This window comes from Copidosoma floridanum, unplaced genomic scaffold, assembly GCF_036245765.1.
Source record: "Copidosoma floridanum isolate Cflo_tuat_1 unplaced genomic scaffold, Cflo_Japanese_pri ptg000011l, whole genome shotgun sequence".
Taxonomy (NCBI): Eukaryota; Metazoa; Arthropoda; class Insecta; order Hymenoptera; family Encyrtidae; genus Copidosoma; species Copidosoma floridanum.
This window is the reverse complement of record NW_028321888.1, coordinates 5420989-5439514: the sequence shown is the minus strand read 5'-3', so window position 1 is coordinate 5439514 and position 18526 is coordinate 5420989. Positions and strand designations below refer to the sequence as shown.

Below are 18526 nucleotides of genomic sequence, written 5' to 3'. Positions count from 1 at the left end.
ATGGTGGTCATTGATACGATCGTTGTGTCGATGATTGCGTGCCTGACAACGAAAGAAGTGGTGTCATTCAGGGCCGATTTATAACTAGAGAGTTATTCTGTCGATGTATTTACGGGGCAAAAGAGGTGGAAGAGGAAGGGAGATTTCTTCCCCTTTTGTAGACGGACATCACGAGACGTTCGAATATAAGTGATTTTACTTTCATTTTTTCTTTGATTTTTCGTTACTATAGCAACAGATTGTATTTATTATTCAAAACGAATGAAAGAGAAAACGTGATTCTTAAAAGAGACTTTCTGTAAACAACAGCATAGCATAACATTTTTTAAGTTAAAAATAAAAGTTCCTTTTCTCAAAACAGTATCTGTTTCTTTTCTGTGCATAGTAGCTAGTCAGCTACATCTGGTTTCAGTTTGTTTTTGAGTTTACCATGATAAAACACTTAAAAATTATTTTTAGAACAGTTTGTTTTCCTTTTCAGATAAAAAGTTTTTTAGTTTATTAAAAAATCATTAAACTATTCAAAAACAATGAATCAGATTTTTCATTAATATATACAAAATATATTAATTTTTTTTATATTTTCACTTTTTTATAACTAATGGGATATAAAAATGTCACATGACTTCTCATAAGGCTTTTAACGAAGATTTGAGCTTTTCTTTATCTGGACAAGTAATTACTTCAAGATTATCTACACGTAATCGTTGTTTTAAATGTACATCACAGGATTCTTATTCCTAAAATAGTATTTATAACAAGTGACTAATTTTTTATACTTCGTTTTTTTTATATCTATGCCAAACTATTCCACGAAAAAAAAAATTTTACGGACATTTTTCGATCATTTTTTTGTATCTGTTAACTTTCATTTTATTTATGTAGTTGTTTTATGGTCATCAATTACAATAGATGTAGTTTTTCATAACGACTTTTTTTAAATTAATCAATGTGCATAAGTTTATACGGACAAAAAAGAAACTTTTTTCAACAATAAAGTATAATTACATAAAAGGTTTTATAAAATTGCAAAGCACTCTAGTAATATTTAATATCACAACAATTTAATATGATGGCTTTTTTAAAGGCACTACTAACTTAATCACGTGATTTGATTTGATGAATCATACAATGACTTAAAATGTTTCAGTCACACAACGACGAATCTTTAAAAATTGAAAATATTACATGGATAGGAAAAAGAATAGATCCTGCTATATATTTTTACTAAAAGATTACACATGTTTCGAAATTTCAATGCCAAAGAAGCATCATTGGTAAATAGATAAGGAATAAAACAAGAAGCACCAAATCAAAAATTTTACCTTGGCTATAAAACTAGAATTAAGTATCAGTACGTTTACTTACATCTACACACGCGTGAGGCCATGGATCGACGGGGAACAAAGGTTTTATGCCAAAAACGTCAAAAATCAAAATATTTGTTAGAAAAAAAGTAATTTTATTTGTTGAAAACGTGCAAAACAAGAAATTATTTTTTTGTAATTTTTTCACTTTAAAACTATTAGACAATTCACTTCACGATTTATAAAACTTGTAATAGTAAATTATCTATAAAACTATGATTTTTTGCCTCTTTAGAAAGTAAGTTTATTTTTTAAATGATAATTAGTTGTAGGAAAAAGACACCAAGTGTTAACTGACGTATGCATATTCATGTTTTTACTAATTTGGTGACTCAAGTACAGCTTGAATTTCTAAGTGTTGAAATTAGTTTTTGTACTAAAATTGCTACGAAAATGTTCAAAAAAATATATTTACGTTAAAACCTAGAGCGAATTATGTGACTAACTGCAATCTATCTTTCTCTACTAAATTTTTTATTATTTTTAATTGGCCGTCCGCAGTTGAGTGAGTAAAAAAATTTATTGACGAAGCTCCTGCGACCGACACACTGACATAGTAGCGTTGTCACATAAATTTGTTAATGTGGACTCACTTTTAAGCTCCGTACATGTATGCTTAAGTTCTAGGTTTCAGATTTCAGTATTAAATGTTTAGTTACAAAGTCTCTTTTTTTTTATTGAGCTGAACATCTTCTAAGACTATACTATAGTAGTTCTTACGACGTGTCAACACTAGAAGATCTTTGTGCAAGGTTGCTCATGAAAAACAATATGCAGACTTTAACAGTGATAAGTTACAAATTTCGTTGTCCCCCTTTATCAATTAAGTACTCTCCAAGCATTCTGATATCTGGCTTACACGTTTTTTGAATCTTATTATTATCTCTAGTCCTCGTCACTTTCGAACTGCTATACGCATCGACAAAAAATCAAACAAACTACTCTCTGGAGTAACTATGGTACACGGTCGGACTTTGCTTCACCTTCAGGCTGTTTTTTTGCCTAAGGAAATACAGCAGAGATAGTTAATAGTGTAAAGACTAGATGATCTTTGTGTTGGGTTGTTCCATCAATTAAATTTATACTGCCAGCATGTAGACTAGTGAGTAGAGCAGATTCTATGGTAGTTTCATGAAAAAAGTGCGGAAGTCAGTTTGACCTCCCCATTTGTTACGTATAATTTGAGCCAACTTGGATAATAATCACTTGAATTAGTCAAAACACTTGGCGGGCACATCAATTTGTAATATATAAACTGTTGTAATATAATTTTTTTAGAACATTTTTGGCGTTGCTAATTTTTACTGAAAAATAGTTACGATAATAGTGCATCCAAAACGTTGTACGCTTTTTACTTTAATAAAAATACAACTTATTGGTAGTATGCCATAAAAGTCTAATGATTTATTTAATTAATAAATATTGTATCAAATTTCATTCATACCTTAAAGAGAATTATCAAATGGAAATGATTCATAGAATGCGTGAATATACGTATACAAGTGTATTAAGTGCTAACAGGCATTATTTATATGAAACATATTTTTTTTATCTGAAATAATATTTCGTTATATTTTGTCAAGCTCCTCCAAATCAGTTGGTCATAGTATTCTGTACGATCACAGAAAGCTAAGATAATGATGATTCTGCCAGCGTGCATGATTTTAAACGCCCAAGTAAATTTTTCCAAGTACTGGCTGGTGCTCATCCTCACTATGCAACCACATCAGCCGTCACGAAGCATTAATAGTAACATTAGTTTAGCAACAAACTGCACCAATGAAGCGTGATACTACATTTTTTCACATAAAATATAAATATGGAACTATAATCACTGAAAATTTCTGACCCTCCACGTTGTAAAATGGAGAATCAGGAGTATTTATAAAAAAAAAGAATCGTAAATTAATATCATCAAAATTGTTTATGAAATTTCATTTTGCAACCAAGAGCTTCTTTACAATCTCTTTTGCGACGCTCAAGTTGCTTAAACTGATTCGGCGTAAACAAGTAATGAGAAGTAGTATTTGAGAATAAAATAAGCCTAAACACGTTTTTCTGTGATATATCAAATAAAAGTTATACAATTTTGCAAAAAGTATAAATGTTTGAAATACGAAACAAAACCACTTATTCTTTGCTTCAAAATTAATACTTACTAAGACTTACAAGTCTCTAGAGTTCTTATTTTTCAAATTAATAATCCATTCAAAAACCGTGTTTTTTGGAGTTTTTTAACTTTCATAAAGAACCAAACGATCGATGTAAGGTTTTTGGGGCTTATTTAGTAAATTTATTTAATACTTACAACTCATTTTATTAGAGTTCTGCTGTAAAACCTCTGGTAAAAATTATATCACGAAAAAACATAGAAAAAATCTTTTTTTCCGCCCTCGGGTGGTTTTGGGAGGCTGGTACTTCCTCGGGCGAAAAAGCAGTTTTCCGGAACTCGTTCGAAAAGTCTCCTTTACGAACCTCGTTACGTCCCTCGCCTTCGGCTTGGTCCGCAAACCTCTCAGTTCGCAAACAGAGACTTTTCAAACTTGTAGGAAAACTACCATTTTTTACTTCGTTGCACAATTAATTAATAATGTCCCACTTTTCAGCTGTTAAAAAGTTGGCACAATAAATGTACATATGAAAAGGTAAAAATGTAGAGGTCAAAATGACTAACATTTTTCTATATGAAAACCTCATAATTACTATTGTTATGTCAGAGTAGACCAACTCAGATACATAGTATGTAATTACTTCAATGAATCTTGATTCACATTAGTTCCTGCTCATCATACGCTAAACAAAATTTTTTTTACACTTCGATATAATGCTTAATATTTTTCTCAGCGAACCAGAGAACTGTAGATAGAATTTATGTTAGAGAAGACCAAAGTGGTGATCTCGTGTTGCATGCATTAAGGTGTGTCATCCTCTATAGCAACAACTTTTCGAGTCTTGTCCCAAATTCATTTTTTTAATAAATAAAAAATGTTGAAATTATGTAACACCTAATTATCGTTGAATGTAAGTACTAGTAAACTATAAACTTTTGTTATTAAATAATTATACTATAGGTTTGATTATAGAATTTTAACTACATGCTAATCCAACCTGTGACATCTCATAAAATACACAAAATATGGCTTCAACTGACAAATGACCATAAGCTGGAACAACGTGATCTCTTTTTGGAATTATATAAATATTTACCGCTTATTATTACTCAATCAAGTTCTAATATCCCTCTTTTACACTACAGATTTAAAGTAAACTATGTTCTTTGGCAGCAGTACGGGTGGAAGAAGAAAGCAACTTTATATCATCCATTTCATTTTATCTTAAGGATGTATACTTAGAACTACACCAATTAATTTGTATTAACAGGATAGTCTTTTAATGATTCTTGTTTTAAAGTGATACATCATAAATCGTTGCTGTTACGTTTTTGTAATAAATGAGTCCAATGCTGCCATAGGTGTAATAATTTTATTTTCCGACCTCGGGCGTTTTTGCGGGTCGAGTGTGCCCTCGCTAAGAAAAATAGAATTTGCCACAGAAGTGCCATCGCTCCGTAGCTACCGTACATCCCTCGGGCCAAAAATAGCCCCGGAGACGACGGCACTTATCCGACAAAAACTGCTATTTCTTACAATGGGTCCGAAGTGCAACTGCCACTTTGCGCCCTCGGGTCACATTTTGTGCCCACGGACAGAGAAGTTTTTTGCACCCTCCGGGCCCAAAGTCATTTACTGGGCGCAAAGTGTGCCCACTGGCGCAAAATTGCACTTTGCGCCCTTGGCAAGAAAAACATTATAAGCGACTCAGGCACCAACCTACAACAAGGGCGCCCTTCGGGCGCTCACATTTGTACTTTGTGCCCTAGTGACGTAATGTAATATAAGCTATGAATAATAAACTAAACGAATTAAAACTTAGTTTGATTTCACCATTACGTTTTTTTCTATTTAAAATTCAATTAAAACTGTTTTATAAATTATTAACAAGGGAAGAATATAAGCTTTCTAAACATCCTTTACAAATTTTATATATTTTTACTTCAAGCTCTAGCAATTACCTAATTTTTTTTATCAAACTGTAATACAGAGTTTAAAAAAAATCTTTTTTAAGATTTCATCCATGCACATCAAAATCTCACAGTTATAGATTCTGATCGTTGACTTTTATTTTGATCGCATACTATTTTGTTTTTAGCTCAGCCCAGAATCATTGAAGCTTTACCACTGTTAAGAACAAATTTTAAATATTGATAACTGAAAAACAATAGTTTTATGTTTTAGTTTCATATTAATTACATTATTTACAGGTTTCGTTCTTCCATGAAGGTATCGGTTCTTTCTCAGATTTTGATCAAGGCTAGTGAAAGAATTTCTTATCTCAGATAAATTTCGTTTATTTAACCAGAAACTATATGGTCGCTTATTTAATGGATGTTAAGAGCATTGTAAAATTCTTGGTGAACTTCCATACGATTTTACTTGTATTTTTATGCTGTACTTCTTGTTATTATGTTTCTTGCTTGTTTCTAACCCTCTATTACATAGACAAACAATAGTTTTTTTTTTATTTCCTGTTACTTACCACTCATATTACAGAAGCTATTTCTCATACCTTAGAAAGTGAATTTAACATTTACAACTTTTATTGGACACATAAAACGTTTTAAATAACGTTTTTCTTAACAGTGATTCCAATTGCTAACATCATGATGATTTATCAAAACTCGATTTCTTTCTTATAGATTTTATAGAAATGAGACCGTGATGTTATATATTATCTACCCACAGTATCGATTGTTAGTTGCTTCTTTAGGTTCTAGTTTCACCAAATGTGACTTCCGTAGCTATGCAAAATTTGCTGATCAGTACTAGTACAAACAAAGGTTCTTATTACATGGAAACTTAAGGGTATGTATATTTGTTTTCAAAGACTGTTACTTTTGATTGAAGGTTACCATCGAATTAGCATGCTTATCTCTCGACGCATAACTTACTGATTTGTGAAACCCTCATGGTAATAAGGGTCAAAAACGACGAATTACCGCCAAAAATCGCAAAATTTGGATTTATTTTCCGTTTAGAAAAGAAATTTCTAATAAACATAAGACATTAGGAAAATACGACTTGTATGCTCTCGAACATACAAAAAAGCTGTAAAATACTACAAAATACTATACAAAATACTCTGCTACGAGCGATCCTGATATGAGAATGTCGAACACTTCTTATTATGGTGAAATTCGTTACTCACATTTGATTTCAATATTAATTTTTTGTTTAGTAATTAATTTAGTTCATTTTTTTAATAGTATAAATTATTGTATTATTCATTTGATACACTAATTTTTTTTGTATAGTAACTTTTTTCAAAAATTAGTAAATAGTATTTTTTATCTGAGCAGCTTTCCTGTATACTAATCAGAATTTATTTTTTTATAATCAATTCGTTAAATTTACAATAAATAATTAATAGATAGTACAATTTTTCATTTTTTTAAATTTTTGATATTTTTTAAGCAGTTTGATACTTGAAACATTTTTTCCTTTAATAGTTTACAAAGTTCTATGAAAACATTGATTGCATTTTATTCTTCCACAGTTTTCAAGTTCCTGACTAGGGTAATTTTTTGACTTGAGGACGTTGATCACATTTGGCAGGGTAAAAGTTGTGAGAGGTGAGAGGAGCGCAAGTTCACAGCAACGCCAGAAATAATTTTGCTTATACGAATAATACTTATATGTATGTTTATTTAAAAGTAATCTTTGAAACAAAAAAAAAGTTAGAGTTTTCTACACATCGTATAAATGCAATTTTACGTAATTCTTTTATAAAGTTTCACGTTAGATTGAGATTTTTTTAAATTTATCACACTTATAAGGACACAGTTAAACAATCTGACATTTTTTTTGGGTATTTTTGGTGCTAGTTTGAATATACGTTTGATTTTTAATTAATATCTGTTAAAAAAACCTTTGCGCGATCCTAAACATCTTAAAATAACATACACCCACTTGTGATAACTATCCAATGTAAGGGTACTACAAGGTGGTTTTTCTTAGCCTTTTATATACAAATATATTCTGAGTGTTAAATATAAATTAGGAATGAATGTGTGAGCGTATGTGACAGATGCGAGCTTAATGTTAGACGAGTTGTGATTCAGAGAAGATAGTTGTTTTGAAATAATAAGAAGATTTGATAAAAGCGGGTATTCTCGTACTGGCCAACCTGTCTTCACGTCAAGCCATGGCTTTAATTTGAACTTTCATCATTTACGTTATGAATTGTTTACGACTGTTTATTCATTAAATATTGAAATATTTATTGTAACCACACAATATCGTTTTATAGAAGGTATATTTATATTCATTTACTGTCTGACATAAAATTTCATAGAAGTATAACTTTATACTTGGGTATTTTAACACCCACTTTCTACTTATTTTTTTTTCATTAATGAAATGTGTACACTACTTGTATATTATCTGAATACTGAATATTGAGATGTTTTTAAAAATGAATTTTTATTATTTTTAATTATTGTATTATTTATGCAAAATTTTGGCCACTTGTGTCGCAAAGTTTGATTAAAATTAGCTAAACTTGAGTAATATTTTAGCAAAAACACAAGTTTGGGATTTTCTCATTCCCTATATTTAGTTATTGTTTGGCTAAACATGAGCTTTCGTTTAAGTTTAGGAAAACGTAAAAATTTTTTCGCAGGATTTTAAAGTAGTGTACAATGATCGCATCAATAGAAAAAATAATTCTGTGGACAGGCAAGGAACCCTAGTATTTGTCTATACCAACGATATTAAATCTCATTTTATTGAATTAAAAGCAAAAGCACCACACGAAACAAGTGATTTTATGTTATAATTCGAAGTGGTTAACGTGCGTAGCAGAAAAAAAAGAAGTAACTACAGGGTGATTACATTACGATATAAAATTGTCGTGTGGAAATATCATGACACGTATGTAAGAGACAAGGATAAAACTAATTACGTTTCGGAAGCCTGACATCGTCGGTTTTACCTGCTTACAGAGAAAAAATATTTAGATTCATATTTATTACTAAACGAAATGGTGAAAAAAAAGCAAAGTAACACAGTAATCACTGTCGTAGAGCTACCCTTCAAAATGTTAGCTTAAAGATTCATCAGTGAATATATTGGAAGTTTTTAATAATGCTTATAGGGGAGACCGGGGCGGAATGGGTATTTGGGAAATATGGGTCTTTACAATATTTTGGTAATAATGACATAAATGGCGCTTGTTTTTTTATTATTGCATCTTAAAAACAGTCGCAATTATTTTTAATAAAAAGCTTTGATCTAAAGTAATTATTTACTAAGATATGGTAGAAACAAAAATTAAGGTCGTAAAAAGTATAATTTTAAGGATTTTAAATTAACAAAAAAATTATTAGCAATAGTGTTCTGAAAGCTGAAAATTATTCTTACTGAACGTGTAACTATTCTACTTTGAAATAGTAAGCTATTTTTGAGTAAACCTTAAGAGTGAAGTAAGGGGCAGAATGCATGGATTTTCATGAGGCGAGATAAGCAAGTCGGTGCAGTAGTGGTTGCCTACGCGCAGGTGCGCTCAAATAATAACAAACAAAAGTGTTGAGTGTTGTATACGTACCTATTAGATATTTTTTAGGATAAGTAGGTAGTAATAAATTGAAATGGTATATTACTACAAAAAGGTTACTAACAGACAGGTGTGGACTATTAAAGATTTGAAAAATGCGTTGGATGCATTGGCAAAAGGGGAGAAACTTGGAGCCACATCCGAAAAGTTCAAGATTCCTCGCTAGACATTACGGAGAAAATTCGTGAAAAGCTCTGAAAAACAAGTTTCAGACGATTTAACTTATAAACCTAGTAGGTATATGATTTAAGTGTAAATTTTTATTTTGAGGTTACGCGGAGTCAAGTTTTTTATTATGTAAATTTTTTAGTTATAGGATGTAAGTCTGTCTTCAGTGTTGAGCAAGAAAAATATATTTGCGACAAAATTTTGGAAAATGAGGCCAGACTGTATGGTTTCACCAGTTTAGAAGTAAGTGGTTACAACGATTTATACAATTTTTTAATGCAAGTACGAGCAATCCAGTACTATTAGTTTTGGATGGCCATGCAACTCACGTCAAAAATCTGGATGCAATTAAACTGGCTCAAGCTAATGGTGTCGTTATAATCTGTTTTCCTCCACACTGTACCCACCGAATCCAACCACTGGATGTTTCATACATAAAGCCATTAGGCAACTTTTACACTGACGAGATAAATCAGTGGATGAGAGATCACCCCCAGTGTACCATAGGATTGAAGGATGTTTTTTCTATTTTTACCCCAGAATTTTTTAAAGCTTCTACCATAGCTACAGCTGTTAATGCATTCAAGAAGACCGGTATTTATAATTTAAACCCAGATATGTTCACTACAAACTATTTCGTTGCCTCGAAATCCACTAGTAGTGTTGCTACCACAGTTTCAACTGAGACAAGTAAGTGGGATCCTTTGAGTTACTCGATCTATATTTGAAATCTATAATTTTAATGTATATTTATTGTTTAGATAATGCAGTAATAAATAACATCCCTCAAAGCTCTAGTCACATAGCTATGGAGCAATCTCATTCGTAGGTAGAGTCTTTAACTTCAGTGATAAATCAACGTAAATTGTCAGCCAGTGATGAATCAACTAGTCAAACTGCTCCAATTGCTACTCAGCCCTCGACTTAGCCCAAAGGACAATTCCTTTTGACCGGCTTAGACTTATCTAATATTCCTATCATTGTAGCTGATCATACACGTACTATGACTGCAATGCCACTTGAACATTTAAATCTTGAAACAAATCAATTATCAAGTACAAACATAGATTTTATCGTGCCTAATGTGCCTTTAGATGGATGCACAACTGTCAAAGAAATTAACATAAATGTGTATCCAGAGGCTGTGAAACTTAAAAAAGCAATTATCAAAAGTGTCGAGAAATGCATTGACGCTGAACTTTATAATTACTTTCGAAGTAAAGTTGGAAACGCGCAATAAAAACCAAAGGTAAAATTTTATCATACAATAATATGTACGAAAATGTTTTTTCCTACCATTAGTAAGTAATTTTTTAGGCGCCTCAAAAAACATTAGCCAGAGGTAAAACTGCTATCATAACATCTGTAGAAATGAAAAGCAACTCAGCTCAGCGTAAGTAAAAATAAACGAAAAGCTGATAGTTGCAATTTGAAACCTGGATCAAAAAACGAAAAATTTGACAAAATATTACTAATACTGTTCAATTAATTCAGTCAATACCAAGTGCTGAAATGCATGCTTTCAATATTGTGAACCAAAAGGAGGTAATACAGTATGATAAAATTGTTCCAATTCAAGCAAATCCTATGATTCAGACGTTACAGCTACAGTCAGTTTTTAACAGGGACGGTCAGTATTATTTTTTGCCTTGATTGCTAAAGTACCAAAAAGGAGGTGCCTACGTTTCTTTACTTACTTGTCAACTGATTTGTAAAACCACTGTGATTGTATTTTTACTCTCTTTGTAGGTAAATTATTTAATATTTAAAGTTGTAAGATAAATGTGTTGGGACACTAAGGCTCACGTGCAACTTAGATTTTAAAATATATAAGTAATATATTGCTGAATAAACATTTAAAAATATATATGATCATTACTCCTAACATAGTTAAAATTTTTTTATGTATTCAGTTCATACTGTGCGCTACAAATCACTTCTTCAAGAAAAAACTAGCCCTTATTTAAAAAGTATGAGCCTATTTCGCCTCAGTGATGCACCCGTAGTACCCCAGTCTTGGGACGGTATGGGTATACTGAATGAGTCACGCTTCCAATGGCTTTTTTAATAAATTATATGTTTTTACGACTTAAATGACTATACACGAAATTTTTGAGACTTCATAAAATGTTATGCAACTTTAAGATACGGAAAATTTTCTAAAATGCATAGGTTCTAGTCGTTTTAAAACTTGTTAACCCATTCCGCCCCGGTCTCATCTTATTTATTGCAGTTATTTTTTACATAAGGTATGACTATTTTATGCAAAGTTCATCTATAAGTGAAGTTACGTTCATTTGTGCATTTAATAAATGTTGAGGATTGTTGGCATACTACATAAATATGGCATACTTGTTTGTCACTTGCCCATCATGTTTATCTAACTACTCGAAAAACGGTAGATGGAAGGATGCTGAGCTTTGCAAGATTAGATAATCAGCTGTCATATGTAAGTAAACCATCACACATTCCACCACCTCAGCTATTCTATTGATCTTTATGGTAATGAATAATGTAATTGTATTATAAATGATTTTACTACGCATTTATAAGATCTGTTAATACACTGCTTAAAAGGTCCAGAACATAACGTACCAATATTTATATTTATATTCATACTTGTAATTGCCAATGTTTGTCAAAAAATGGTACATGCTTTTGGCTCTGTAAAAAATTTTGTTACTAACTTAATTTTTTAAAATTTCAAAGCAATACTTAGACAACATTAGTAATCATACCATAAGTGCAAAGTTAAGCGCCCAAAAGGTGTAGTTAATGTACGTTTACACCTGAATTGCGAACGACGTTTGATTTTCTGAGAGCCACAATCTCTTTTGTGCACCTGTAAATCACTTTCCTAGCCGTAGAAGTTAAAACTAAGCGCACAAATGCTTACTATACACTGGTAGCGAATGGTTTTTCTTACCAAGAACCCAGTAAACGTCTAAATATTAGGAAAAAAAAAAAAAAAAAAAAAAAAACGCTTGAGGTAAAAAATTTTTTTTACACTTGAATTGAAGCACAAACAAATTTACATTTCCTATAAAGACATACTTATTTAAACCAAAACTTCTGGTCAAGATCTTTTTGGGTATTTTACTGGAAAAAAAAGTAATTACTAAGACAGCAAATAATCACAAATTCACAAAAAATTCTTAGCTTCGAGTTATTTTATGAGTATGCTGCCTTAATATCACTCATTTGAAATTAATTTATCGTCTTGTTCCTCGACATTGCAACACAACAATTCGTACGCGTTTTTAATACTTCAAAGGACGTTTCATGAAAAAAGCATAAATACTTTTCAAATCAAAAAAATATATAATACCTATGAAGTTTACCAGAAACTTTTTTTTTTCTAGATGTAAGTAATTTAGTATAGCACAGCATTTTATACAGCACAAGTAATTTGAAAATAAGAAAAGAAATAAGAAAATTTACAACAATTTTTTTGAGAAAAGAAAGGAATAACTCATTTGTAACATGTGATATACCAAAAAAACAAATAACGAATGCTCCTTGAAAAATGTTTTCATTTCCAAAAAATTTTTTGATTCCAAAACAACAGTTATTTAAAAGAATAGTGGTCCCTAAGGATATTTTTTGATAAAAGTATTTTAATATTTATGGTGCGATCTGTATATATATATATATATATATATATATATATATATATATATGCGTGCTTAATAATTTTTTGGTTTAATTTTATGATGACTAATGCTGAGAGTAAGATAACTCATTAGATATCAGTTTAGTAAGCTATTCGAACACAATGTGGAATGAGGAGTCTAAATCATTTTTTAATGTTTAATGTGATATTTAATTGGATAGAACGTTTTTCAAAATAATACGATCTCACAAGCCTACTTTTTTTTCATACATTATAATTTCATATTAAGAATTAGGTACAAAACCAGAATTTGTCCGTTTCTTGTTTGTAAGTGTTTGTCTGAAGAAATGCTTTGTTTACTAACAAATATTAACCGAAAGAGGCTTGATAATGTAAATTTGTTGATAAGTATGTTAAAACTTTGTATACACTCTCCATTATTTTACGTGATAGAAAAGTTTGAAGCAGTTTAAATCAGTTTGCCAATTAGAGTCAGTTTCCGTACCATAAAAGAAATAAAAAACGTGTATTTACTTTAAAGTACTCATTTTGTGATTTTACTTTTCAGTTGAGTGTTAGTTATATATAATTATAAAAAAAATTGTTTTTTACTGCATTTGTAAAAACTATAAATATTTGTTACTTACAGGATATATAGCAGGAGTTCCATACTGAAAACCACCGGCAGGCATTATTCCACCTCCATAAAAATAAGCATAGCCTGGAGGAATCGGATTTATCAAGGGTTGCTGGTGTTGAGTTGCAGTCTAGAAATAATAATACGTTAATTATTGATCTATTTTTTTATATTTCTTTTAGTGAGGAAAAAAAATGTGTAGTTAATCGTTTACACTCATAGAGAGATTAGAAGCACGTCAGAGTTACGGTAGCCTATAAGTGGCAACGATATGCGGAGTGAGGAAGAAGGCTGCCCACAAGTTCCCCTGTGTCCTAGTCTAATTAACGCATGCGTTATGACTTCTTTCTATGCATACACTTGTTAGACAAGGACCCAGGGGGACTTGCGGGCAGCCATTTCTCTCTTTTAGACAGGGCAAAGTCAGCAATCCAGCAGACCGAGAAAATTAATTTGCCCGCAAAATTTTTGCACCATCTTGTTTAAAATGTGCTATTGTATGGGGAAGTAAAGTTTACCAGGCGAAGATGTAGTCAGAAATTGTTTAAATAAATTTTTTTAAACAAATTATAAAAATTTAATTCTTCAAGAAACAAAAAATAGCTTCTTATTCTTTGGCCCATTCCAAACAAATAATCAATTGGAACGTATACATCTTAACATCACAGTTTTCGAGTAAAAAATTCCCAAAGTTTTGAAAAATGCATTTTTTCCGATTTTCAGGGCTCCACGAAAGTGCTAAATAAACATTTTTTGGAGATTGTAGAGAGTGTTATAACATATAAAAATATGTTTATTTAGCACTTTCGTGGAGCCCTGAAAATCGGAAAAAACGCATTTTTCAAAACTTTGGGAATTTTTTACTCGAAATCTGTGGGGTTTAGATATACATTCTAATTGATTATTCGTTTGGAATGGGCCAAAGAATAAGAAGCTATTTTTTGTTTCTGGAAAAATCTAATTTTTATAATTTGTTTAAACAATTTATGACCACATTTCCGCCTGACAAACTTTACTTCCCGATACAGTAGCACATTGAACAAGATAGTGCAAAAAAATTGCGGGCGAATCAATTTTTCCGGTTGATTGCTGATATCGCCCCGTCTATTTGCACAGATCGCAAGATTTAGCCCCTAGCGTGCTCTATTCTAATAACTCTGTGTTTACATTAGAACAAATATGACATAAAATTTCTGCACTTTTAACCATCTTTATCTTTAAAAGATAAATAGCAGTGAAGCAAAAAAAGAAGCTGAGAAAAAATTTTTGTCACATCGTCATACTAATACCTAATAATGATGTACATAAATGTTTCTTTTTTGTTTATAGAAAATTGCAATACCTTATACGGTTTATGTAGGCTAGATAACTTTATTATTAAAAGTTTCAAAACAATGTTCTTAAAATTCGTAAAAAAAAATGTAAGTAATATTCATCATTTAAATAGCTTACTTTAGCTATAAAAATATAAATTAGGACATTCACTCTTTATTAGCAAGTTATGATTTACTTGTAAAAGAGGGAGCTAAGTGGACCATAGAACGAGTATGTAAAATTAAAAAAAAATTTTTTTCAGAAAAATAAGAAAGTTTTGGATCTCTTTCATAAAATTAGACGCGATCCTGAATGGCTTGTTTTTGCTACAGTAATATGAACGTAATTAAATTACAGTCATGTAATTCAAGAATGCAGATCGATGCAGAATTTTAATAACTTTCTTAAGATGTTTACATGGCCATCACAAACTGTTTTCTCATTTCGTATCAGGATTTGCTTAAACAGTCTTTAATTATTATAAGAAAGTATGAAAATATTTTTTATAAGTCACACCTTGTGTGTTCATTAGTTTAATACATTAAGTTTTTTCATGGTCTTTACTTTTACTGAAGCTTGTGTATTTACAGTACAAAGTATTGATTGGCATCGGAAAAAAAGTATTATTATGAATGGCTTTTTTTGTAAATAATCAACAATAATTTTTAATAGTAGTAGTAAGACGAGACTGGTTCTTGATCACTGTGCAGTGGAAAATTATGTGGACCGCCAAACGAATAGGGACGTGATGATTTTTTCAGAATAATAAGAGAGAGGGCGAAAATATTCTTCCTCTTACTCTCTCTTTACGCAGTTGCTTGATCAACGAATAGATAGCATAAAATTTACTTTGTTTACAAGTCAGAATGTGATATATTTTTTTTTAGATGAAAAAATGACTGCTTTGTACAGTGAGTCGTTACTGGTACCATGCGAGCACATTACTCCAGTAGACAGAGTACTTCAGGTATTTAGCTATGAGAACAAATGTGACTATTAATGTGTATGTTTGCTTGCTTATGTGCTTTATACCAGTATGATTTCTTATTATCTTCGTGAGAGCCTCTGTTTACAAGCATCTACGCTGTTGACGCTTCAAGGTCAAAAAACACTCAGACATATACTTGTTAATACCTCACGCAAACTCCAAATAAAACAAGCACTTCTAACGTATTTTTATGTAAGGGTCTGAAATATCTTACCCATTTAAGTGACTGGTAATCGTCAGTTTAAAGTGCGTCTAAGAGATTACCTTCTTATTTATTTACACAGTAACAGTCAAACAACAGTAATTTTTTCATGCCTGAACTACTGTAATTTTATAAATACCCGCATGAGTTGAAATAGTATATTTCTGCCTGAGGTGAACATGTCATTTTTTGTATCCTCCGAATTCTCTGTCTCTAATAAATAAAAAAAAAAAGGCATCTACAAGAATCAAACTAGTGATATTCTGCACGCGAGCTGAGTACCCTACCCACTTTACCACTAGCCATCCTCATATAATCTCTAACTGCTTTTTTTACCGAGTGACTACGACAGCCTATAAGCCGAGTCACCAGAGCCATCTACTCACCACCTATGTGTGCGGGTATATTGCCGTACCCATTTACCAATGGTTTAATTTATATCGCACTTACCATACAAAAGTCACAGTGGGGATATCTGCATGATGTGAAGCACTTTGCCAGGTACGCTGGCACTTGTCATTGTGTAGCCTGTTCCTGGAGAAGACTCTATTTCAGGATGTCCACTCTTCGCCAATTAAAACAGCACTCCCTGCTAAAGCATGTGATCCAGGCTACTAAACGTCTTCGGAGAAATCCCATATTTTAGGGACCACTCATCACCGGTAAGGCCAACGATACTTGTCTGGCACTCGGCATCTGATCCACTAATCCCTACTCATTACCCTAACACTATTTCGCATTTACCCCGGCCCGAAGACCTGTGAGGCAATGAAAAATTCTGTGATTACTATAACGGAAAATTCCACGCAAAAATGAGCCCCAAAACAACCAGAATTTCAGAGGAACTTTTTCCAGTCAAAACAATTTTTTTTAAATCTGCAATCACCCGAAAAAGAACTCTTTAAATTATAAATCATACGTAGTACTGAGTTCTTTATTGAATTTAACAATTTTTTTTTTCACTTTACATACTTTTTTCTCGGTAAGTGGCTATACCTAAATTTTGTGAAGCTTTTCGAGGGAGCGGGGTCTCTTGTTTCCTTACGCATACCTTACATGAGGTAGTATGGAAATCGTTCAAATGATTACGTAACATTATTAAGTCCATAAATTATTTTTTTAATTAAAAATTCTTTATTTAATATCAGCAAACTTTGACCTCATTAATTAATGCTAATTTGATTTCAGTAGGTAATTTTTTTTGTCATTTGTAATGCGCCAGACCTTGTTAAGTTTTAATTAAATCAACGCGCTGCTACCTATGCTTAAATTTGATTTAAATATGAAGGTTATAAGAATCATATATAATACATGACGTCTACTTTCTACTTGTTCGAACGTTTTCGACAAACATTTCAATCCAAAAAACTGGCATTAACTGTTCGTTATTTCAATAACTGCGACAGCCAATCACGACGCACAGTACTTAGATTATCCAGTTTACTACTCTGTGATTGGTTGTTAAATTAATGATCAATCCTAATCAGAGAAATTTTGGCACAAATCTATCATTTAAATCAACGTCACTCCAACAAATATTTATAGTTTTGCTAAAAAAATAAAGTGTACTTTTGGTTTCAAGCATTTCTCAAATATTATAAAACTGTTTCTGACTGTTTAAGTATAGAAATACAATAATCTTTTATTCTTAACTATCCTAATAGGTTATTTACTTTTTTAAACATCGAATTACTACAATTTTGCTTTATTCAATATTTTTAAAATCTGCCAAAGCATTTTTATTATTTATTACTAAAAATGTTCGTTATTTAATTCTAATTACAACTCCATGCATGTTTAGTTATTAACTTTGTAAGGGACTTAAAACAATTTTTGAATTAAAAAAACAATTTTTGTGTGGTTTTCTTCTCTTTATACTGATATAAATTTCTGTATCAAGTCATGCGCAGTACATTGCACAGTAATATTCAGTTTACTATAGAATTTTTCGCAACAAAATAGCAGCTTTGTAGTCCTATAAAACAAGTTAAAGGCTTTCCGTAGACAGTTAAAGATTATAACCTTGTCACTACGGTAAACTTTATCTTATATCTATTTAATGCAGCATTATTTAATGAATAACTAGAAATTTTATCGAAAAAAAGAAGATTTAACATAAAATGTATGATAAATTTTCTTCTTGTTAACGATCACACAGAAAAATGTTTCTGATACTAATAACACTATTTAACAAATTTATATAAAACTACTCACTAATACAATTGAAAAATATTGAAAACAAATACTTAACCGATAATTATCTTTTTTCACCCTATACAGGCAAGACAAAGAGATTATTTAAAGAAATTAGAAAGCATAAAAACAATCACAAAAGTTATTGCGTCATATTTTTTCATCAAAGGAATAATACTCAGAATACATCAGAATTCTTTGTAAAGAATCAAATAATAAGAAACGGTTAATATCTGAAATGCTACAAACAGTTTTTAACAGTCACAAGATTAATAAAAGAGAGGACATCTACAACTTAAACTATACGTACGACAGGTTTTTTATACATGTATTTTTGTAGTTCAGCATATGCGGCCAAAATGTATGTATGTGC

The 18526-nt window shown here is 31.1% G+C and overlaps 1 protein-coding gene across 4 annotated transcripts in view; it reads right to left on the bottom strand.

The window, feature by feature from the left end:
- lig (ubiquitin-associated protein-like lingerer) overlaps window positions 1-18526 on the bottom strand; it is a 543185-nt gene that overhangs the window by 40710 nt on the left and 483949 nt on the right. For all 4 annotated transcript variants that reach the window (XM_089590028.1, XM_089590031.1, XM_089590030.1 and 1 more), the window contains one exon: window positions 13467-13586. In XM_089590028.1, coding sequence (XP_089446154.1) covers window positions 13467-13586 — 120 coding nt within the window. The remainder of the gene's footprint in view (window positions 1-13466; window positions 13587-18526) is intronic.